This window comes from Gobio gobio, assembly GCF_949357685.1.
Source record: "Gobio gobio genome assembly, chromosome: 6".
NCBI classification, from domain to species: Eukaryota; Metazoa; Chordata; class Actinopteri; order Cypriniformes; family Gobionidae; genus Gobio; species Gobio gobio.
The window spans coordinates 43,607,460-43,632,595 of NC_137102.1; the positions used below are offsets into that span (position 1 = coordinate 43,607,460).

The window sequence follows — 25,136 nt, forward strand, 5'->3', positions numbered from 1 at the left end:
GCGTGAATAGTTTTGATGCACATTTCCTCTGCCTCCAGTGTCTCCAAACAGAATTGCAAAAAAGTTTTCAGATTCAGCTGTCCCAAAAAAAAAACACTGCCAACACCTAACACTCGGTGAATCTTTTTAGATGGCTCTGTTAAATGTAATCATTTCACAAATCTCAAAATAAATATATTTTCTTAGACTGTACATTATCATTTTCTAATGTGTAAATTGACATTAACGTTTAAAATGATAAAATGTTTTTATTGTTTTTTATTTATATTTTTCATACTAGTACTACTACTAATTATTATAATAATACTAATTGTTATTATAATTAATATTAAAATGTATAGTCTACTACTGGGCTGTTGAATGAGTTTTTACGAACGTTCTGAGGTGTGCAATTGTTTACAGCGAAACGCATGCTAAAGTAGTTCCAGGCAGGTCTTGACCGCATTACAGTTCCATATCACTTCGCCAAATGATTTCATCTATTTCAAAAGGTCTTTCCAGCCTACAACAGCAAAAGAACCAAAACCCACAACGACACTGACCAAGCAAATAAATAATAGGATAACAACGACACATTATTTCCATGTTTTTTGCCACAAAATTACGTTTTATTATGTACGGACAGCACATATACTCCCTTTCTCCTGCTCTCTCTCCCGCTCAAACGCACACACATACAGTACAGACACACACACTCACACAGAAAAGTGTTGTCAGCGCTGCTCCGACGATTGTATCAGTAAAATAGTTTAAAAACTTAAAAGCTACTAGACATTTCTCACTAGTGAGGTAATAATGCTGTTCTTGGAGCAGATACACTTAAAGTTTCGCTATTAGTAGAGACGCTGTTGCCCAACACTGTTGAGAGACGCACAGACTCAGGTAATTCATACACGCTTGATAATTCTCTCTTATAACTGCATTAGTGTGCTATCAGTGGCTGAAGTCTCTAGCCTGACAAGCCAGACCCACATCAAGATGTTGGGTCTGGGAACACACCATTGGCAGGGCTCAATCCGAAGGGGCGGGATATACGGTTGTCTTTCAAATTCCATCTGCACGCAATAGGATAGCACTACAACCAACCAGAGCAACGAAGAAGGTGAAGCGGAGCTAGTTGATAGATTAAACTTTTGCTGTATCCGGTCTGCAAAACTCCAAACAGACCTTCCTTTCTTAAGAATGACTTCAGTGCCCTTCTTGTTCTTTTCTCAAAGAAAAGCTTAACTCCAAGTCTTCCAGAGTCGCGGCTAAAGCCGATTCGAAAGACCGCTGTTCGCCAGCTTCTTTGTTTACAAGTAGCACGCGGAACCACGGCAACTCTGTTGTCATTATGTTAAGCCCGCCCACCGACTCTATACACGATGTGATTGGCCTGACTAGAGTTTGGTTTTTTCAGCTCGCAAGCCAACGGAGAGTTGCTAGACGCCCTGGCTGCATATTATATTTGCTGCCGCTAGGAAGTCTCCGCTCTAAAATGACGTTTTGGAATTAGCAATGTGGGCTTGGGATTAGGTCCTGATTAGACTAAAGGCCTGTACACACCGGGACGAATATCGCGCGCGCTTATCGCCAGCGTTTTTCGTGCCGTTTTTCGGCGCGTCTTGAGTGTTCACACCCAAGCGATTTTCACTGGCGCTGCGCCGAGTGAACGTGCACATTCAGTCGATGCGCTCCCGGTACACAAGATGGTGCTGCGGCACTTTAAGCCTCTGACACTCGCTTGTCACACAGAAGGAGAAGAGAGACAGTATTTACGTGCTTGCCAAATCCATAGACATATTATGTATATGGACAAAACCATTCACACACTTTTTGCTAACTGGCAAGCAGCATTAGCAGTTCATCTTCTTCTTTGTCTACTTACTACTTCTTCGTCGTATCAATGTGTGCTCGGCAAGACCGTTTTGTGCTTGAGCGCCACCAAGTCGTGTTTTACTGTCACTTCAGCAGCTCCAGGCACGTGAACAAAAGCGCCGATCTCATTGGTCGGACAGTTTTTTACGCGCCGCGTCAAAATAAAAAAACGAACGAGGCGTTTTTTAAAAAATGACGCTTTTACGCCTGCCGTTTTGCGCGTCGGTGTGAACACTCACATTGGCGCCCATTGTTTAGTCCCGAGGCGTTAAACGCGTGCGAAAATCGCCCCGGTGTGAACAGGCCTTAAGAAATTAGTCCTACACACGTTTTTTTAGGACAAAACATGACAAATGTCTTGACATACGTCATCTGAACTATGTTTTGAGGTGTGGTAACCAGAGGTGGACATTAGTGAAGTATTTTTTCTTCCTACTTCCTACTCAAGTACATTTTTCAAGTATGTACTTCTTTTTAACTTTTAACTACATTCCAAAGCATAATGTTGTACTTTTTACTGCACCCCATTTCATTAACAAAATGTTTTATTTTATTTTTTAATAAATAAATACTTAATTAATACTTAATTACATTAAAAAATGTACTTTCTTGTACTCAAGAAAAACTTTAAATAACTTTTACTTGAGTAAAAGTAAGAAAATACAAAAAAATGTGTGTAATTAAGAATTACATGATATTCAATATGAAAACGTAGTGCATTAAAAAGTACAATATTATGCTTTGAAACGTTGTGAAGTGAGTTTTCCAAAGAAAAACACTTGAAAAATGTACTTGAGCAGAGTAAATACTTCACTACTGTTCGCCTCTGGTGGTAACCATAGTATAAGTGGAATTATTGACTCCGGGCCGTTGAATTATTGAAAAATAATGCACACCTGAGGTTTAACAGAGGACCCGAGGTCCGCTTCGTGTCATGGCTGGATTACCACCTCGGGTGTGCATTATTTTTGTGAATAATTCAACAGCACGTCGTCAATTATTCCTTACATATTTCATTTGACCAAAATCAGAATGAAGTATTCGAGAGAGCGACGTAAATACATCTTCAACAGTGTTGCCACCACAATAATTATGTACTCTAAAGCTCTAAACAACCAAAGCTGAATGACAACATTACCTTCTGATAGCAATAAAACACTTCCTTCTAAATATATTCACACGAAGAGTCACATCACCAGTAAGTCCGGTACGTCTCATAAAGAGCCAGATGGCAAGTGTAGACGGGATCCAGCAGTACCCAGTGGGCGGGAGAGGGAAGGAATGAGAGAGGTGACTGACAGTCAGGGTCATAAGTGACAGATGGATCAAAGCACGGATGTAGTGCTCTACTGCAGTAAAATGGAATAATTTTTCATTTCCAGCCCACGTCTGAAGGCGCAAAGGCCAGCAAGCTCAAGGTTAGTCTGAAGTCTGTAATCATGTCAGTGAAATGCACAACACACGGTGACCTGTCACTCGCTGTGATCCTCAGGCTGCTCCCCGTCGCTAGTCAATCACATTAGAGCAGTGCCTACATGCCGCACACGGCAACAAATCATATTGATGTGAGTTTTACACAATAAATGCAATTACATGGCTCGGATATGATTCCATTGTGCGTGTTATCAGATTCTCAGAACAACCTAATAAAATGGCTGATACATGCTGGGAGATTTAGGTTTTCTTCCCACACATAAGCAGTCGTTTTGATCTCTACATGACACAGACACACAGAAAGCTCACACACGTAATACATCTATATAACTACAGTATTTGCTTAAATTGAAGGCCTGAAAACAATAAAATTATAAACGGGCTAGGAAAAAAAGCAATGGTTCCTTTTCACAGACTTTGAAGATGTGTTTTCACAGTAATCAACATTGCAAATATAGTAAAGTTTTTAATATTTTCATTTTTTTTTTTAAATTAATACAAATTTAGAATGCTATACTTTGTTAAATTACCTTGTAAGTAAATTACACAAAAATAATAAACGCTGCTGCGAGGGTGTTTCTAATACTACGGCTGAAGGAGTAATTTCTCAATATTTCTTCCCTCTTTTGGAAAGTCGTGAAAATGTACGCTATTGCAGATTTTTTCTTTTGCTATTAGCAAATGCAAATCCCTGGCAAAAAAGCCCTGGAAATGTGAACAGTGTCCATAAGGTCTGATTTTTTTTTTTCTATTTCAAAAATGTCACTCAATATTTTTCTAATTTAACACAGAATTGGTTATTACAAATCATATTTTCAACATAAAAATGTAAAGCTGCAGTCTGTAACTTTTTGCGCTCTAGCGGTTGAAAAGAACTGCATGCTTCTTGCGGAAGAACATTGCAGCCGGAGCTACTTCTCTCTGTTTATGTCTATGGCGAGTCACGCAGGGACTGTGCTCCTCCACAGCGTTTCCTACCAGTCCTACCACCTCATGTTGAAATAGTCCCAATATAAACACTTATTACAAGTGTAGCATTATGATTCAGGGTAAGACAAAAACACGGTTTGGAAAATGGATTCATGTTGTACATTCTCATTATATAATTTTTATAAATCTTGAACACAAGAAAAGTTACAGACAGCAGCTTTAAGTGAAAAGTTTAACTGGAAAAGAATATGTGAATTACAGCCGTCCTTGGGCTCAAACACTGAGGATAAACATCTTGATGTCACCTAGGGTCAGGAAGTTAAGCAGATAGTCACGTTATATGGTCATATTAAAGGGAATTAAAGGCAATATCTTGGGAACTATAGTATGCCTTTATAATTGCTACTTTTCACGTTTGTATATAGATTTTAATGTGTTTTACTGTCAGAGACCCAGACTTTCAATCTTCAAATATAAAAATGAATCATAAAAATGATGATTTGATTTTAAATTGTATGTATTTAATATAATCAAAAACATGCTCTAAATCAACCTTAGAAAGACAACAATGATCTGGCCATTTTATTTAAAAATGAGTGAATTAATTATTTTAAATCACAGAATAAATTGTGATTTGAGTGATAGAAATGACAGTTTAGGTAACAAAAAATAATGACAGAATTCTATGACGCATAGTACTGTATATTAGTAGACAAATAAATGAAATAGACTTTCGAAAATCTGCAGGATGTGCCCATAAACACGCATGTATTAACTGAGCCTAAAAAGACTGTGAGTGATGGCTCTCCGATGACTGTGCAAACCATTTAATTTCTTTACTAGCAATAATAAAACACAATATGACACGTGCAAGCCTTTTCGAACTTCCATGTTTAACAAATCGTCAAGTCACTTGCTAAGCTCTTGCGCGTCCCTGACTCCCCCATTAGGCTCCTAATAAATGAGCTCTGGTGCAGAAGAAAAGAGAGAACTGCATCTATTTCAGTCCGACACAGTTTTATGATCATTATTGCTCTTCCAAAAAGCAATTTCTTGTGGTTGCAAGACAAGCAAAGGGATTCGTACAGTAAATATCAAAGCATCACATTTTGTAAAATCCAATTAATTCACCCTCCGTACTCAGCGGGGGTGCCGCAGTGGTAGGCAGCCTCGCACAGGGGGGGTCTGACACTCTCAACGACCTGCGGCAGGGCGGGAAGGGGAGGGTGGAACCTTCTGGAAAGCATTGCACCAGGCTACAAAAAGAAGCCTGAGAGGAAACGTACGTGGAGATCAAACCCATCGGTGTAATTCGATTAAATAATTTTGAACTGATTAATGTCTACAGGCTGATTAATTGAAAGATCCGTGGTGGGCACGTCGAGGAGCCTGTGATCCTCCCACAGAATGAGCGAGTACACAAGCTATCATTACAACAGCACCCAAACCAACAGCAGCTCCTCCTGGATGAATGCTTTCTGCTGTGGGTTTTGCGTTGTGGCTCCAGCATCGACTCAATAATCATCCCACCCTGAGCAATGCTTCATTAGCGTGAGATCTGAGAAGTATTATGAAAGCAGACTGAACAAAAAAAGGCTGCTTTGGTAATGATGACACTGGTAAATGATCTGTTAGCTAAACCAGGCGTAACGCCCAGATAATTAGGTGTAGATTTACTCTCAAACTTGTATTTAAAACACTGTATTTTGTGGCTGCGCTCATGACGGAGACTTCACTGCCCTTGAATGTGGTGACTCATAAAAATGCACGCTCATTAATAATTCAGTTATAAAACAGGGGATTTTACTATACTTAGCCAGGTCAAGTATTCAACTAAGCCTAATGCTAGTGATACTTCAGAACATGAAGTTTAACAGCTAAACAATAGGAACTGCGGACCGGGAATGTGCACGTGTCTGCATTTGGTTTTGTGTTGTACAGCGTGTAATCTGTCTTACAGCAGAGAGAGGAAAAAATAAATCTGGCGAAACGTGCTGAACACACAGGCACCGAACCATTATTATGAAGCACTACCACTGTTACACTAGAAATAAAGTATGCAGTGTATCTCCTTCCTGTCTCTTTATTTGATGTGGCTGTGAAAGATGATACCAGGACGACGTCACTGGATGTGGATGACACCACTTACTGAATTAAACAAATTAAACATAGTAAGGTCATGTAACAATAACAGTATAGCAATAATGTGAACAGAATACAGCCAAAGTACTTGTACTGTGCTTTTATATCATGCACATTTTCTGTAGGTAATGTACACCGATTAGGCATAACATGAAGGTGAAGTGAATAACACTGATTGTCTCTTCCTCACTTGTTAGTGGGTGGGATATATTAGGAAGCGAGTGAATATTTTGTCTTCAAAGTTTATGTGTAATGCTGCGTTCACACCAAACGCGATAGAGCATCAAATAGAGCATCGTCTACCGCGTCTAGTTTGATGCGTGAACATTTTGAATCCATTCGCGCATCCGCGGCAAATTGGACGCGCGTAGAAATCGAGCGTTTGAAGTGAAATAGATGTGCGTTCAAGGCGCTCCAGGAGAAATATGTCATGAAACACCACTCTGCCTCTTTTCATTTACATTAAAAGTATATATTAAGCATTAATAGCCACACAAATGTGGTCCAGGCAACTCCTACATTATCTTCACTGCATGTATATTTAAATATCCTTAAAAAATAAAGTTATGAAACTTCTCTTTGCCCTCAGTCAAAACGATTTGGCAGACAACAAATTATAGATTCATGACACCAAAGATCGCCCGTTAGATCTACACAAGATGCACCACTACAGGACATCAGAGCCAGCGGAAAACGTCAGAAGGACTAGCCGAGGAAAGGCTGCTCTCGCCGGGGTTATGAGTGGTGAGTGCCCGGTGATCGCCTGGATCTCTCAACTCCAAAAACGCCAGATTATTTTTTTTAAATAGGCGCTCTCTTTATAAATAAACCACAGATTTGAGCTTTAAACAACTACATTCTCACCTGAAAAAGTCTTAAAACTACATTTTGTGACACAGTAGTATTTTTAAATTATGCAGGGTTTCTCATCACGTCACTTTACCACGTGACCGCAGCGACCAGGCTCCTTATTGGTTAACGCGGCGCGAATTGACGGCAAAGTTCAAAATTTTCAACTCGGGCTTCAGACGTGAATTCGCTTCAAACGCGTGAATGCACAAAAACACCACTCGCGTGTATCGCGCAAGATGCTCAATTTGCGTCCAATTCGCATCATTCGCGCGAACTGGACGTGCGAATGAGGCGGATTTGCGTCCTTTGCGCCGCGCGAAACATGCCTTCCGGGCCACGGGACCTCCAGACGCGCGTCAACATGCCTTTCCATTGACTTAACATTGAAATCACTCGCGCCAGACGCTCTATTTGCGTTTGGTGTGAACGCAGCATTAGAGCAGGAAAAATGGGCACGCGTAAGGATTTGAGCGAGTTAGACAAGGGCCAAATTGTGATGGCTAGACAACTGGGTCAGAGCATCTCCAAAATTGCAACTCTTGTGGGGTGTTCCCGGTCTGCAAGTGGTCAGTATCTATCAAAAGTGGTCCAAGGAAGGAACAGTGGTGAACGGGGGACCAACACAATATTAGGTCATAATGTTATGCCTGATTTGTGTATATTAGGCTGCTGTCACTTTAAGACAATGCGCAGATTTTTTGTTCCCCCCAATTGTTTAGAATCATGAATCTCTGTGTATCAGACCATTCAAGAGCACGCTGTTGAACTCTTTTTAACATCAAGCATGTCCCTGTCAGGGTTCTATCACTTCGGTCTATTGGTTTTGTGACAGAGCCCTGAGTCTGACACTCCTGTATTTGCCTTGTCTTTGTGTGAGCACATGGCTTGTAATTTGTCTTTGCGGGCCATGTGCTTGTGTTTGTCATGTTTGGTGTGAACACATGGCTTGTCACGCGTTTCCTTGCGCCATGTGCCCTCCTGTCCATTGTCTAACCCCACCCATCTTATTATCTGATTATTGGTTAATTTGCCCCACCGGTCTTCCCTCGTTACCCTCTTTTGTTTGCTTCCCTATTTATTCTCCTTGTGTTTGCAGTCCTGTGCTGATCGTCTTCGTTTGTTACCGTCAGATTTGGGCTTCATGTTTCCCTGCTCCTTGTGTCTAGTTCAAGTGCAAGTCTTAGTTTCCCCCTTAGGGTTGTTTTTATTTTTATCTTTTATTGTTTTTATTATTAATAAAAAAGCCAATTTCTCCTACGATTGAGTCCTCGTCTCATATACCTCAACCCTGACAGTCCTGTACTTTATTTTCTCATACAGGCATTTTTCTTTATTGCTTTAACATGTCAATAACTTTTAACAGTCCTTGGTAGCACAGATATGTTTACATACTGCAAAATACAAGATAATCGCAAAATCTCAGCTTTAGACACTTGATATAGTCAACAATATATTGTCATATCGCCCTGTAGTGTTACAGATGAACTGGAAGTGATATCAACCATGATTTAATAATAAACATAACATTTCTCAAGAGCTATTTTTGAAGGGGACACAAATAATACAGCCAAAATCGTACTTGTAAGGATATGTGTAGTTGTGTACCAAAAAAATTAAAAAAACATTTTGTACTTATTTGTCGTTTTGGTGCTCTGAAAAATGATCTAATGTCCGTTTTTCTTTTCTCTGTCCTTTTATCTGATCAACAAAAGGCGATTGTTGTTTAAATATGAGTAAGGTTCACCACGCAGTCATATTATAATTATTAAATTATCTTGTGTCCTCCACATAGTATTTTTTACTATGATATTTGGATATTTAGATATTCAACTGCAGCAAGCCCTCTGATCTGCCACTTATAATCATATTGAGCAAAACCCAACACAGATCTGACAGAGCGGCCGTGCGTATATACTTTAGGTTTAGAATTAGCGCCATTTCGGGGGCGGGTTGCTTGAATTTTGGGTTCATTAGCCTATTATTCTTAAAGGTCCTGTTCTTCGTGATCCCATTTTTCAAACTTTAGTTAGTGTGTAATGTTGCTGTTAGAGCATAAATAATACCTGTAAAATTATAAAGCTCAAAGTTCAATACCAAGCGAGATATTTTATTTGACAGAAGTTCCCTTTCAAAGCCTACAGCGAACGGCTGGTTTGGACTACATCCATGTACATCCTGCTTTAATTACGTCAGTAGAGCAGTTTGTCGACTAACCTCCGCCCACAAGAATACGCGAAAAAGGGGGCGTGGTCTTGTTGCTCCCTCGTGGAGAAGAGGAAGTGTTGCGTTCGGTTCGGTTCGGTTGCGTTTGTCGCCATGTCGTTCAGACGCTGTTATTTTCATCCCGGAGTCAAATCGCCTTCAGGGGCTGTAGTTTGAGCGCGTTCATCTCCCCGTTATGGTAAGAGGCGTGACCTTCCCGGGCAACGTGAGCTAAGCTGCTGTCGAATCACAACACGGGAATCGCTGGCACAATCAGAACTCGTTACGTGTTTCTGAAGGAGGGACTTCATAGAACGAGGAAATTCTCAGGCCGTTTTGAGGACAGTGAAAACAGCGGTATACAGATAAGTAAATTGTGTGAAAAATACTGTTTTTTTACACATGAAACATGAACACATGTTATATTGCACACTGTAAACACAATCAAAGCTTCGAAAAAACACGAAAAACGGGACCTTTAATGAAAAACACATCAAGAAAACAGTAAAATGACATACTCCCTTAAATAGGCGTTTTTACGTTTCGCTTTGAAACCAAATCTTCCGTGATTATCTTGTCTGTCAGCTGTTTGCTCTCATGATGAATGAAATCTGACTCAAAATGTTTGTAAACTTTTTGTCCCGTTAGCATTTGTATTGTTTTACTAGTTAAACATTTATTTTAAGTATATATCATTATATTATTTACAATACTCAGCATGGTTTTTAGGGGGTCCCCACCCTGGGCGATTTACACCCCTGTTCATTGGTCCCAGAAGTTGTAATTTTCCACTGGAAGTCCTCTTAGAAAGGTCAGCAGTGATGCAGTGTTCACGAGATGCTGTGGGCCAGTCTTTTAAATCGCAGTCTCATTCTGTCTATGTCCACAGTTCCTCCCCTGAGGCTGTGATCTGTGCACAGATACACGCAGTGAGGTCAGCATGCCTGACCCCTGCCGCTTCAAAAGATGTGCACTCTCTATGGGCATGGTGGACAGCGAAAAGAACAAATACCTCAAGCCTAACATGTCAAAAGATGTACAAAAAGCGAGATGGCCAACATTTGCTCAGAAGCCACCTGACGATTGAGCCATTATGATTCAATTAGATGAATCACTCGACCAGTTGACTGCATCCAGTGATGGCGTCTAGGGAATGTACATTAGCGAACAGAAATGAAAATGTTTCAGACGTTCCTTCTGGAGAGCTGCAGACCAGAATCTTCCGGAAGATAAGAATGTCAAAATTTTACAAAGCTAGAAATCCTGAGAATAACAACCATCTGGAGACTAGGTTTAGCTCCCTGTTTGAAACCCAAAAACACTTGTTCTACATAAAGTGAATTCTTATTAACCCTTTCGAGTCAGCGGTCGCGCCGGCACGTTTTTTTTTCTTATCAGTGCCAAAGAGACTCAAATAACTCTGTCGTTTTTTTATCATTCAGGCAAGTGTTATACATCATTATAATCTGTTAAGTTTCTATTTTTTTTTTTTGTACAGTCACAATAAAAACAAAAACATTTTTTTTTTACTTTTTGCAAAATAAAGAAATCAAACATGATGCGTGATATGCAGCCTCTCTGTCAAATACGTTAATGACCTCTAGCTTAGTGAATACTTGTCTCACAAACATGAGATATGTCTTAAGAAACGCTGAAATGTCAGGTTTTAAACACTCTAAACCAAATCAAAAAGAAATATTCTGTGTTTATGTCATCCGTTTGAAAGCCGAGAGATGTTAGTCGTTCCTGAGCAGCTCATTATAAATTAATGCGACCACGCCCACGAAGCGCGTGCTCTATTGAGATTCAAATACTGAGGCTCCGGAGGAGACGACGCCCACACACACATCACATCACACATCAACTCAAACAAACACATCAAGTACTGCATTCCTACCACAACCACATCGTTTTGAGACACGTTTAATAATCCTGGAATAATTCTCCATGAAAAGCTGTTCATTTCTGGAAGCAACGATCCCCCGCTGTGTGTAAGTATAAGTTTACACTGTAAGCATCTATACAAATACAGACAGGAGTCCGTACATAAACATTTATCTCTCACAAATACAAGCATGTACATACATGTTGCTCACATATTATGGTAGCCCAGTTTGTGCTGAATACAGTGTAATTACACTTTTGCCATTAATGTGTTTCTAAGCAACTGAAAAAACACAAATGTCAGAGCATGTCAAAACTTCTAAAGGGCCCCAAAAGAGCTCAGACTCCAGAGGGTTAAAGGGATAGTTTACCCAAAAATGAAAAATCTTTCATCATTTACTCATCCTCATGTCGTTTCAAACCTGTGTGACTTTTTTCTTTTGTCTTTTTTTGAAGATATTTTGAAAAATGCCATCACTAAAAATGTTTTTGTCCATACAATGTTGATTTGGACCCAATTGGCTTTCATTGTATGGACAAAAACAGTTGGAAAAATAATATATTTTGAAGAATTTTAAGATTTCCTCAGAAATGTCATTTTTGGGTAAACTATCCCCTGACTAACTAAACCTTAACCATGGTTTATTTTTTCATCCTATTGTTCAGACCTGCAAACATTATAAAGCTCTTAAGCAATATTTAAATGCCATTGGAAATCTGTTACTACATTACGGGATATTTTTTTTACTATTCACAATGTTTCAGAGAGCCATTAGAGGCCATAAATCTAAGACACACTACTCTGATCCATTCTCCATCTACATGCAGAATGACCACCAAGTCAGCAAAATGGACTGCAGACGAATATTGATCGTGGAGGAAGCCAGACGCCCATCCCTAGCCTCATTCCCTGGATCCGTCATTCGGAATTCACTGCTCAAAACTGTTGGAATTTGGATGAGATTAAAGCTGGTGAATGGCCGAGTGGACGCAGCAGAGTTTTGGAAGGCCAGGTAAACAGCTTTGTCATGATGACAGGGGGTTGCAGAGGGCAGGGCAAAGGGAAACTCTCTAGCAGGAATGGATAGTTTCGTAATAGACAGATTCATCATAGGTTAGAAATAAGCTACGATGGATGGCAGCGCCTCCACTTTGGGAGCCCAATAAAATATCCAGATAGTCAAGTCAAGTCACCTTCATTTATAAAATGCTTTTTACAATACAGATTGTTTCAAAGCAGCTTTACAGTGATATTAGGAAATTAATGCAACACGATTGTTTTGGCTGTACAGCAGCTCTAGAAGAAAGCCATTTTCCAGCTTAAGCAAGTTTTCGATTGATTCAGTTCCGTTGTTAAAAGCATTAGTTATTAACTTAGGGGACGCTTTCACAACAACGTTTTCAACTGAAAACAGAATACTTTTAATGCATTCTGGCCGGTCATTTACACGACAACAGCGTTTTGGTGGCCTGGGAATGCAAACTTTGAAATAGGTTTCAAAGTGCAAGTTTTGAAAACGATACCGTTACCATCTCAGTGTAAACTTCAAAAACGTAAATCTGCGAAAACGGTGACGGCATGCACATGCGTATTACGCATTTAGTCTTTAGACATGCGTGTTTGAATGCCTATGTGCGCTGCCACATAGTCTTTCTTTCCAATAGGAGGTAATGGATCCAAACTGACTGGGCATTTTTACAAAATGAGGTGGTGTAATATGCATTTTAGTCAGCAGGGCCTGTTAAGTTTAAAACTGGAACTTTAATCTAAGACACAGTACAAACATCACAAATCAACTCAGATATACTTAAGCACACACAGGCATACGTGTAGGAGCCAGAAACACACCATCCGCCTACAGATTCCCAACAGCACTTAGACAGAGTTGGAAGCACAAGTTTATATTTCCCAGTAGCCTCTGAGCAACAGAGAAACAGAGACACAGATACAGAGATCTGAATGCGTCCTGAAGTTTCAATGACTAACCCACAAGGCTCTGCATAGATAATGGAAAAGTAAGGCTAATAAGATCCTTTGGAGCCGATTTAAAAAGATAGCTTACCCAAAATCGACAGTTATGTCATCATTTACTCACCCTCATGTCGTTCCAAATATTCATGACTTACTTCCTTCTCTGGAACATCACAAAAATGTCAGAACTGCTTTTTTTCCATTTACACAATGCTAGTGGATGGTGACCAGAAGCTGTCAAGCACCATAAATGACAAGAAAGCACCATAAAGGCATTACAAAATTACCTGTGCACTATATTCCAAGCCATCTGAAGTCATATGATAGCTTTCTGTGAGAAACAGACTTATAAGTCGCTATTCACTGAAAATCTTGCCTTAGCAGTTGTGGTCACCACTCACTTTCATTGCATCTAACAGAGCAGCCTGGGCAATTTGCAGTATATTTTTCCTTTTGTGCTCCTTGGAAGAAATAACATCATTCACCTTTTTGAAAGATGTGAGGGTGATTCAATAAAAACAGAATTTTCATCTTTGGTTAAATTATTCCACTTTTTCCAAGCATAACTTTGGGAAAGAACGCATTAATATACGGTAAAATTGAACAGTAATACATCAAGCAGACCTGATCACACTGCCTAATCAGGGACAGATTAGCACCAATGCCCATGACAGCCATAATTCACAACTTCAAATATTCCAGATCAGCAAACCGTTAATATGACCCAGCAGGAGAATTGACTTTTAGACACTTAGATAATAGTCAATTTAAAACATAAATGAGTCACTACATGCTAATGTCTGCCGCAGGTAATGAATCACGGGGCGCAGCGGGAAGAGTAGGCATCCTCTCTCTGTGGACCTGGGGCTATAAATGAACAGAACCAGAAGCAAATTCAAAGCTTCCCACTTTCATTTTTCTAAATCAGGAAACTCTGAATGATTCAGATATTAATTTTGCACCTCACTCATTAGCATTACAATTTTATTGCTTCCTTCCAGAGAAGGGTGGGCTAACTTAAAATAGCCTTTCCCTCGGAGCAACAAAGGTGAGTTTGGAACACCCACTGCGTGTGAGAGGGGAACAGAGAGATTTGTGTCTGTTTGCTTTAGGATTGTGTGTGTGAGTATGCAGATCAAAAGTTGTCATGCACCTTCAGAGGATTATGAGTGTGATGTGTCTCTCAGTCTCACTGTGGGACAAATACGTCTGGAGCATCTCCAAAAAGCTATCTATATTCAGTCTTTAACATTTCTCATCTCCTCGTCCCATCTCCCCTCGACAGTTCTGTGCCACACAAGGCCCAATATGAATTCATGACATTTCAGGAGGCCCAAAAAGTCCAGGAGATTTATATATATATATATATATATATATATATATATATATATATATATATATATATATATATATATATATATATATATATATATATATATATATATATATATATATATATATATATATATATATATATATATATATATATATATATACACTATATTGCCAAAAGTTTTGGGATGCCTGTCTTTACATGCACATAAACTTTAATGACATCCCATTGTTAATCCGTAGGGTTTAATATGGAGTTAGTCCACCCTTTGCAGCTATAACAGCTTCAACTCTTCTGGAAAGGCTGGGAGTGTGTTTATGGGAATTTTTGACCAATCTTCTAGAAGCGCATTTGTGAGGTCAGACACAGATGTTGGACGAGAAGGTCTGGCTCGCAGTCTCCGTCTAATTCATCCCAAAGGTGTTCTATCAGGTTGAGGTCAGGACTCTGTGCAGGCCAGTCAAGTTCCTCCACACCAAACTCGCTCATCTATGTCTTTTTGGACCTTGCTTAGTGCACTGGTGTGCAGTCATGTTGGAACAAGAAGGGGCCATCCCCAAACTGTTCCCACAAAGTTGGGAGAATGAAATTGTCCAAAATGTCTTGGTATGCTGAAGAATTAAGACCATGCCCGACTCCTGAAAAACAACCTCATACCATAATCCTGCCTCCACCAAACTTTACACTTGGCACAATGCAGCACAAGTACCGTTCTCCTGGTAACCTCCAAACCCAGACTCGTCCATCAGATTGCCAGACAGAGATGCGTGATTCATCACTCCAGAAAACACGTCTCCACTGCTCTAGAGTCCAGTGGCGGCGTGCTTTACACCACTGCATCCGACACTTTGCATTGCACTTGGTGATGTAAGGATTGGATGCAGCTGCTCGGCCATGGAAACCCATTCCATGAAGCTCTCTATGCACTGTTCTTGAGCTAATCTGAAGGCCACACAAAGTTTGGAGGTCTGTAGCTATTGACAGAAATGTTGTGACTTCTGCGCACTCTGTGATTTTATGTGGCCTACCACTTCGTGGCTGGGTTGCTGTTGTTCCCAATTGCTTCCCCTTTGTTATAATACCACTAACAGTTGACCGTGGAATATTTAGTAGTGAGGAAATTTCACAAATGGTCTTATTGCACAGGTGGCCACCTATCACGGTACCCGCTTGAAATCACTGAGCTCAGAGCGACCCATTCTTTCACAAATGTTTGTAGAAGCGGTATTCATGCTTAGGTGCTTGATTGTATTCACCTTTGGCCATGGAAGTGATTGGAACACCTGAATTCAATGATTTGGAAGGGTGTCAAATACGTTTGGCAATATAGTGTATTAACTGTTATAATGTAAATTTTTGGTTGGAAAATGATGAGTGTTTGAAATTCTTGCAAAGTCATAAGATCATTGTTGTGCTCTGAACTGTCACTGCTATTAATAATAGACCACAATGGACCATTGTTGTTTCCTGTTCTTTTTTGCTGCATTTAAGTGTTTCTTTCTGCATGATTAACCTTGGTAAACATTGTAGGCTACATCAAATACCAAGGGAGAAAATCTTTAAAGCATTAAATTCAGATCAATACCAAAATAACTAAAGTTCTGGGTGGATTCATCCACTTTGTACTGAACGCTCCACTTCCTTGCATCGCACAATAGCAATGACTTTGGACCATGAGAGAATGGGCAGCGTTTCGTGGAATCATGCATTATGCAGCACTAATGCATGTTTTATATTGTCGGTACACATGAAGGCCCATGTGAGCCTCAGTGCGGTAATGGCTCCGGCTGAGATGGCCAGTAAGGAGAGCGATACGGTCACCCTAGCCCTCATTTGCTGAGCCATACTGTTGACATCTTCACTGTTCAAATACTGTTTAAGGATCACCATTAAGAGACCAGCCACACAAAGATAATGAACAGTAAGTTTAAAGTTCAAATTGCAAGAATGTTTTAATGAGCACTTGAAAAATTAAGCTAATGACACATCTCTAACATTTAGTCTGCGTTTTGCACCTAAGACTATTGGTCTGTCTCAAATGCTAGTGAACTGCCGAAAGGGCATTTATAAGCATCATAGTCTGAAGTCTTACTCATCAATAAAACCATATAAAACTTCAATGAAGACCAAAGTTTTATTGCTTAACATAAAAAACATAAAATAGAAAACAACCATAACATCACATCATCCAACCATATGTACACACATGACTCAAATGCTGCTCCAAAACATAATTATGCTGCATTTTAGGATACCGTAATTAAGAATATTAGATTGAGCCAAATTATAAGAAGCACTGTATGTATCCTTTAAGAAGGAAATTAACATAATGAACTCTTTTGACAAATGAAATTGACGAATAAACAGGTTTCATTCAATTCCAATTGAATGAAACATGCTAATGTCGACTTTTATTAAAATAAAATGTAAAATCTCCTATTTTGTAGTGCATAGAGCAGTTATTGTTAGCTAAAACTAATACAAATGATTTTTGTTAATTCAAATGAAGCTGAAATAAAAATATAAATATTATAAACGTAAATTTAAATGACAATTAGAAACATAAATAGGTTTAAGTACTAAAATTACTAAGGGTACGTATACACGACAACAATGTACTAAAACGTTTTGCTTACGGATGACAATATTGTCAAAACGATCCCAGTTCACAAGGAGCCACAAAAATGACTAAAAATGCTATATTACATGTCAGGCCAGTAGTTGCGGATGTAATTTTGTAAAGAAACATTACGCGCTTATAGACTGAACATGCAATGCGCGTGCACGTTCACATTTTTGTAGTTTACGCGGAGATGATAACAGAACAGTTTTCAAAAACTTGAACTTTGAAACTTGTTTTCAAAAAATTGTGTAAATGAACGGCATAAATAGTTTTCGGTTTTTAGTTGAAAACAGTGTTAACCCCTAAAACTGAAATAAATAAAAAGCTAAATAGAAATAGAAAGTGACAAAAGCACATCAGAAAATGTATACGATTCAAAATAAAATGAAATATAAAAATATAAAAATAAAAGCTAGTTCAAAATATTAATATATACTCTAATGGTATATAAACACTATAAAAATTACACTGGCATAAAGTTGCTCCCTTTGCAAGCACTCCAAATCACCCACTTAATAGGTGCCATGATGCTTAGGATGTTCCTTTAAAAGTCAGCAGCCTATTTAGCTCACTAAGTTTTGAAATAGACCTTATGTCTGGTGCATAAAGTACACAGATGCATTATACAAAATAACGCAACAATCAGCAAAAGCCTGCAGGCACTGGCAGAGAAGGTCTGTGCAATATTAGACATAATAAATGAAGCAGAAAAACCTGCACAAAACCCATACAAGCTGTCAAGCGCTTACCACCTTGACATTTACTGGCATTTACCGTGACAAACGGCATACACATTAAATCTTAGTGTTCTAACCACACTAGCGGAGCTCTGTAGATGCATCTGTTATCTGTGACCTTGCCATGGTAATGCATCTGGTTTGACAGTTTATGACAAATGTATACAAGTCTATATAGAAAAGTGATGATGCCCACTGGAGGGAGTATCATTAGGGAAGGGACGCTTCAATAAGTTCCTGTTGTATTAACATCTATGTCAGGTGATTTGATTATTAGTGGTCAATTGAGCTGCTTAAACCTGGTATGCGCTTTGTCATCAGATGTGTGCCACTGCATTAAAAATACAGTGCAAAACGTGACATTGTGGTTTTTAGTTTAGAAGCTTTATTAACTGAACTTACGGATATGCATTTTAAAGCCGTTAAAGCCGTAGAGAGCAAGCAAAGTCTAAAGTGCTTATTTTGGCACAGTGGTAGGTGGTCCTTTACTGCTGTCCGGGATGAATCAGAATCCATTAGAGTTTACACTACAAATACGAACATTTTGAACCCGGTGGACCCTCATGATCGGATCACCTCAGTCAGATTTTAAAACCAGATGTTAAAAGTCTGGGGAAGTATCCAGGAAACTGCACTGAAACACAGAGTTCTGACACAAAACAGGACAGTGTGTGTTTACATGCGATTATGTGTTTCTGGGGGAGGTGAGGAACACAAGGAGTATGTGACCGTGAGAGCCATATTGTTTTGAAGAGGATTATACTGCTTCATATTTGGGTCCCCCTTTAGGAATAACACAAAGACGTGAAACTCAAGACACTCTTCACCAGCATATACCCAAGAAAAAATAAATCTGTCGGGACATACTGAGAAAGAGAAAACTTACAGCCAGATGTAGGCAAGATTACATGACAGATCAACAAGTCAAGTCCTCATGCACAGAGGAACACACAAAACAGTCTGGGTTGAATTTACTAAAGCCCCTTTCACACAGAACGTTGATCCCAGAAAATTGCCATAATTGCTAGAGTGCCTAGCAGTGAATGCAAACACGTCCTGAGATTGATCCCTGAATCGATCCTGGTATGGGGACATATAACCGGACATATTGCCAGGATAAGTCCTGGAACATGCCCTGTGTGAACAAAAAGGCAGGAGCAATGCCGTGAGTGGTTTGTCGCACTGAATCTGAGAATGTTTAACAGCTTAGTGGAACATTGTTGATCGAATTAGAAAGAGATTCTCGAGAGCGAGAGAGAGAAATCGCAGATCATAAGAAAAAAAACGGAAGATTTTACATGTCACATCTTGATGTCCCATGTCTTCATGGGATATGGGATGTGTGTGAACGCACACACAGATTCCAGAAAATCACTGGCAGCATGAATGATCCAAAATCAAACGATCCTGGGACAAATCCCTGGAATCTCTGTGTGAAAGGGGCTTAAGTTTGCACCACTTCGGTCTTATTCACAAAGCTTCTGTAATATTCTGCATGCAAATTGCTTTCAGTAAAACATTTTGGGGAGTGTTTGTACCTTTATCCAACTCCTCTGTGCTAAAATAATGTAAATAGCATGTCAAAATATGCCCTGTTATTGGTGGGTGCAAAATGAATTCATCCCTCTGAAATGAAGACACTGACTTTCAAATTATACATAAATTGTCTGTATAATAAATGTCTCAATTTCACACGCGCACACACACAGCTGTAGGGTAGAGCAATATTTTAGCACTGCAAAAAAGCAGCACTCCTTTAAAGTGTATCATACAGTAGAAAAAAAATAACTCTCCAAAGAGAGTGCAAAGTGAGAACACTGCATGCTGGGAAATAAATGCCATGTGTCTTGGCTCAGAGCTACAGCCCACAGATATTCCTTCCTTATTCCTCTCATATCCTCTTTTCATCTGTTCTCTCCTCAGCTCAAACCAAAAAGATTTTTTCCCTCCTAAAGATGTGAGTCACTCAAACTTGGATGCCATCGCTCCTCCGCCAGGCCTCTGTTTACAGTTCACTTCAATCTTTGTCTTTCACATGGTGTGCAGATCCTCCTCTAGGGTAAGTTTAAATAAGAGGCAAGTGACTATAAAGAATCAGGGAAGTGAGAGGAACAAAAACCACTAAAACACATTTTAAATATCAATCCAATGCCACGATTTTGTAAAAACAAGACAGCATGACCGTTAGCCAATCATTTACCAGCTACTAGTGCGAAAGCGGAAATATGTTTTAAATGAATCCTACAAAATCACAACATAGTTGTAAAACACAACTATAACCTAGTTGATTACACTTGCAGTTCTCGCACACAAACACGTTGTAAGTTAACTCTGGAACTTTATGTCAATGACTTAAACAATAAAGCACAATTACATGCGGACAGGACAAACAGATGTAAATGAAAAAATTTCAGAAAGCTAAGTTATTGACTACGTTTACATGTACACCAATAACGTGATCATTTCCAATAATCAAAGTAAGGACTTAATAGCAGTAAGATGTTTACAAGACACAAGCAAAACTCTTCACTGCTGTTTACAAGTCATTTTCATTGTTCTGATAGAGAATTGTGGTCATTTTACCGCCATTATTCAGATACCCCAATTAACAGCACAAATGATGAACTCACATACAGTGTGTTACTGGCCACTGTTTTCATCTACTTACATCAAATGCAACACATTTTTATGGACATATTTGGATTTTTTCGGTTACACACTAAATGTCTTTATTCATTTTGATGTACTGTTTTTGACTGTCAATATAGCAGGCAAATGAGTTACAGTAGCTCGTCTGTTTGATCGGACCACACCACGGACCCCTCGTGCATCAATGAGCCTTGGCCGCCCATGACCCTGTCGCTGGTTCACTTCACCGGTCATAATGTTATGCCTGATCGGTGTACTTATGCAATACATTGTCGACATGAACTCATTTTCTTCAGTACCCCAAAAATGCGATGATCTTTTCCGCTATTTTTTATGAATCTGTGCTTGACAACGTCACCTGTCTATGTCACTTTGTTCAGAGTGGAATAGATGCGATAAACATGTTCACACACCTGCTTATTTCGATTATAATCAGCAAACGCCACATATTTTACTATGATTATGGTTACTACGGTTATGAGCTTAATTGCATACATTTGATCAAAGTATTGCATATTAGGTATTACACTGATATTTTTTTGTCTATACTTGATCTAAAATTCTTGTGAGTCTTTGCGAGTGGAAAGACAGAACGCTTCTCCAGAGAGGAATCCTTTTATTTTTAATATTTAAAAATGTTTGTGTGCTGCTGCACGTCCCTGTGTGGTGTGTGTAATAAACAGAGTGTACGCATGGTGTGCGCCCGCCTATAGGTGCATAATTTACACTGATTTACACTGTAATTTACACTGATATTTTTTGTCTATACTTGATCTAAAACTCTTAAATTACGGAATTTGCGAGTGGAAAGACAGAACGCTTCTCCAGAGAGGAATCCTTTTATTTTTAATATTTAAAAATGTTTGTGTGCTGCTGCGCGTCCCTATGTGTGTAATAAACAGAGTGTACGCGTGGTGTGCGCCTGCCTATAGGTGCATATTACTAACGTGCCCTTTAAATAACACAAAATTATGCACTATTGACTTTAGGCCAGGTTTTTGTTGGTCAATGGCACAGTCATTTCACATGCCAACAATGCACCTGAACACACCTCGTTTTCAGACCAGCACGCCGATGGGTGAACAGATGGGCACGAGTACACTTGCTATTTAAATAACGTGGCGCTGGACGTGAAAATGATAACTGCGCTGGGCTGAAACTAGCAAAAAACACACGCATTGCGCCGGGTGTATGGTGGGGCCCATTGAATATTGCAATTGTCACACCTCAGGGTGCAGGACTATTTAAATGAGAGGTAAAATAAAGGTGATTAAAATAGTGAAAAAATTACAAAAAATGGTGATCATCTACAACCCCTAAAATGTACTCTTTCCCTTATACATTAATAAAAAAAATGGTGAATCACATAGTAAAATTAAGTAACAGAATCAAAAGCCTATTACATACCTACATTTTGAAGAGCCTGTCATAGAGATCTGGGACTTGTTTTCAAGATTAATAATTCTGGTAACACTTTGCAATAAGGTTCATTAGTTAACATGAATTAATAATGAACTGCCCTTATAAAGCATTTGTTAATCTTTGTTAATGTTAATTTCAACATTTACTAATACTTTATTAAAATCTTGTTAACATTAGTTAAAGCACTGTGAACTAAAATGAACAAACCATGAACAGCTGTATTTTTATTAACTAACGTTAACAAAGACGAACAAATACATTATAAATTATTACTTATTATAAAGTGTTACCATTATTCTATTAATAAATAATAATAAAATAAAACAACAGTCTGGTCTATTATTATTTATTTTTTTAAATCACAATGGCAACCTGTCACGTTTTTCACATCATTTAATATTTACACCCAAATGTAATATATTCCATTTAATATTATTGTCAATGAAAGGTAAAATACTGTGAGATTTCACACACTCCTTCTTTCACAAATCCATTCTTACATAAATTGTCCAACTCAATTGACTGCAACAGCAATTTGCATGGTCTTATTTTTGTTCTGCTGCTGTGTCATCATGAACAAGGCACAGTGTTTATTTTGTTTGACGTTTCAGTCACGTTTTGGCACATTACTTACGTGTGGCCTTGATATCAGTCATGTGACTTTATAACCAAAACAACCACTTCACTTTGTCACTTCTTAAAAACAGTGCTCAGTTTTTCCTGCTTTGTATGACCCTGTAATAAAAAAAGGTCAGTACAACTCTTCTTTAGTTTATAACGTCTTTACAAAGCTATATTTAGCTTAGAGTGGAAGCAATAAACCCCACTGCCAAGGGTGAGAGGAACTAAAATAAAACTTATCAATAATTGTGTAACCGGAAGTGGGAGGAGACTTCTGGTCACTCCCTTGTAATGTAAATGACCAGATCAGTGACTAACCTCCACATACTGTTTCTGTCAGTCAGATGGGCTCGAACTGCATTACAAGTGTACTGAAAAACACTGATAAACGGGATTCATGGACAACGGGAATGTGGAAAATAATGGTAAGACTGTTGGGTCTTTTTTCTATTTAAATTTTTCATTTAATTTTTCACATTAGGTACTATAGACGAATGGCTATTTTTATTTAGAAGTTGCAAACCAGTATAAACTGAATATGCAGTTTATAAATAAAGTGTTTACACAGGATTGGTGTCAGGCTATCCCATGTAAACATGCACAAAGGAAATTTTTTACCCTTTTTTTGTAAGAGTCTGTTGCTTTTCAACATTGAAGAAAATGGTCTTTTCCCCCTCAAAATCTAATTTACCCACCAACACATCTTCCAACAGGCCCTAGTCATGCAGCCCCCCCTCTGAGGCTGCTAATCGTGGGGCAGAAGAGGACAGGAAGGAGTTCAGTGGGAAACACGCTCCTGGGTAAGGATGCCTTTGATACATGGGGTGGAGCGGGCAGCGCTGTAGCACACAGAGAATCTGAAGGCCGACACCTGATGGTCGTGGATGCCTGTGGATGGGACACAAGTGAGAACCTCGTCCCTAAACAGGAGAAACTGGAGCTATTTAATGCCTTATCGCTGTGTGAGTCCGGACCCCATGTTCTGCTCCTGGTCATTCCCTTACTGCACTTCAGCCACTCTGATAAAGCAGTCATACAAAAACGCATGGAGATCCTCACAGAGGGCGTGTGGCGCCACACCATGGTTGTGTTCACGCTGGGCGACCGTCTGCGCGACTGCAGCATGCAGGACTACATACAGACGTCGGGGAAGGATCTCCAATGGCTGATGGAGAGGTGCAGGTATAGGTACCACGTTCTTAACAACAAGACCCCCCAGGACAGACAGCAGGTCTCTGGTCTGCTTGACCGTGCGGAAGACATACTGATGGAGAACGGGGGATGGCACTTCTCCCTACACATGTACTGCAGGCTGGAGGAGGAATGGAGCCGGAGGGAGAGGGAAATGAAAGAGAGGATACTTGAGATGCAAGATAGAGGGGGGAAAAACAATCGAAGGCTGGCTGTAGTTCCAAGTCACAGTCGAAAGGATGGGCTGAATGTGAACGATACTCCACTGAAATTAGTTTACCACGGCTAACCGCTGCCAAACACAGTTACACGGCATTAGGCTACTATTGTTTCGCAATGAACTCTAAATATGCTTCATGAATATTATATATATATATATATATATATATATATATATATATATATATATATATATATATATATATATATATATATATATATATATAGATATATATATAGATATATACAACATTTCTTTTCATGTTCGCTGCATTTTATGTTACAATTTTATCAAGTTTTTCACCATTTTTAAACATCTTTTTGATTTCATTTGACCTTTTTTTGTAGTTCATTTTAAGTGGTCCTGCTGTGTGAATTAAAAAGAGTAAAATATTTAATTTAGTATATCAGTAACACTTTACAATTAAGTTTCATTTGTTTCAACATTAGTTAACTACATTAGTTATATGAACAGCTCATATTAATCTTACATTTTAATCTCAACATTTACTAATACATTTTTAAGATCAAAAATTGTATCTGTAACATGAACCTTTTTATATTATAATATCAACAAAGGTTAATAAATGTTGTTAACAATATATTGCCTTTTTTAGTTCATGTTAGTTAACGCATTAACTAATGTTAACAAATGAGACCTTATTGTATAGTGTAGTGTTACCAGTAATGAATGTTCATAGAAATTATATAATAATGATCAACGCCATCATCATCATTATTATTTTACCAAAATTATTGGTATATATATATATATATAAGTCAAATGACATTTTATATTTATTATTTAAAACTTAATGTGAGTCACTGTGGTTAAATTAAAACTATTATTGTAAATATTTACTTTTTTAAGATTTTAAGTTATGGGTTATATAATATCAATGAGGAAACACGTAAGGCAGGACAAACTCAAAAATGATACTTTACAACATCTTACATAATGCGATGAGGGGCAATCTTAGAATACTGAGGAGCAAATCACAATGACGTTCCAATGACGTTTTAAGACGATTGTGAATAAATGTGAATATCTTAAACAAGGCATTTTCA

The 25,136-nt window shown here is 38.7% G+C and overlaps 2 protein-coding genes across 4 annotated transcripts in view; one reads left to right on the forward strand and one right to left on the reverse strand.

Annotated features, from left to right (window-relative positions):
• Window positions 1-25,136, reverse strand: part of spsb4a (splA/ryanodine receptor domain and SOCS box containing 4a) — a 66,911-nt gene that overhangs the window by 3,997 nt on the left and 37,778 nt on the right. The window lies entirely within an intron of this gene.
• LOC307127913 (GTPase IMAP family member 4) lies at window positions 23,056-24,138 on the forward strand (the record flags this gene model as incomplete). The annotated part of the gene is made up of 2 exons (XM_079819414.1): window positions 23,056-23,083; window positions 23,372-24,138. 2 exons carry the CDS (start codon window positions 23,056-23,058, stop codon window positions 24,136-24,138), a joined length of 795 nt encoding a protein of 264 aa, XP_079675540.1.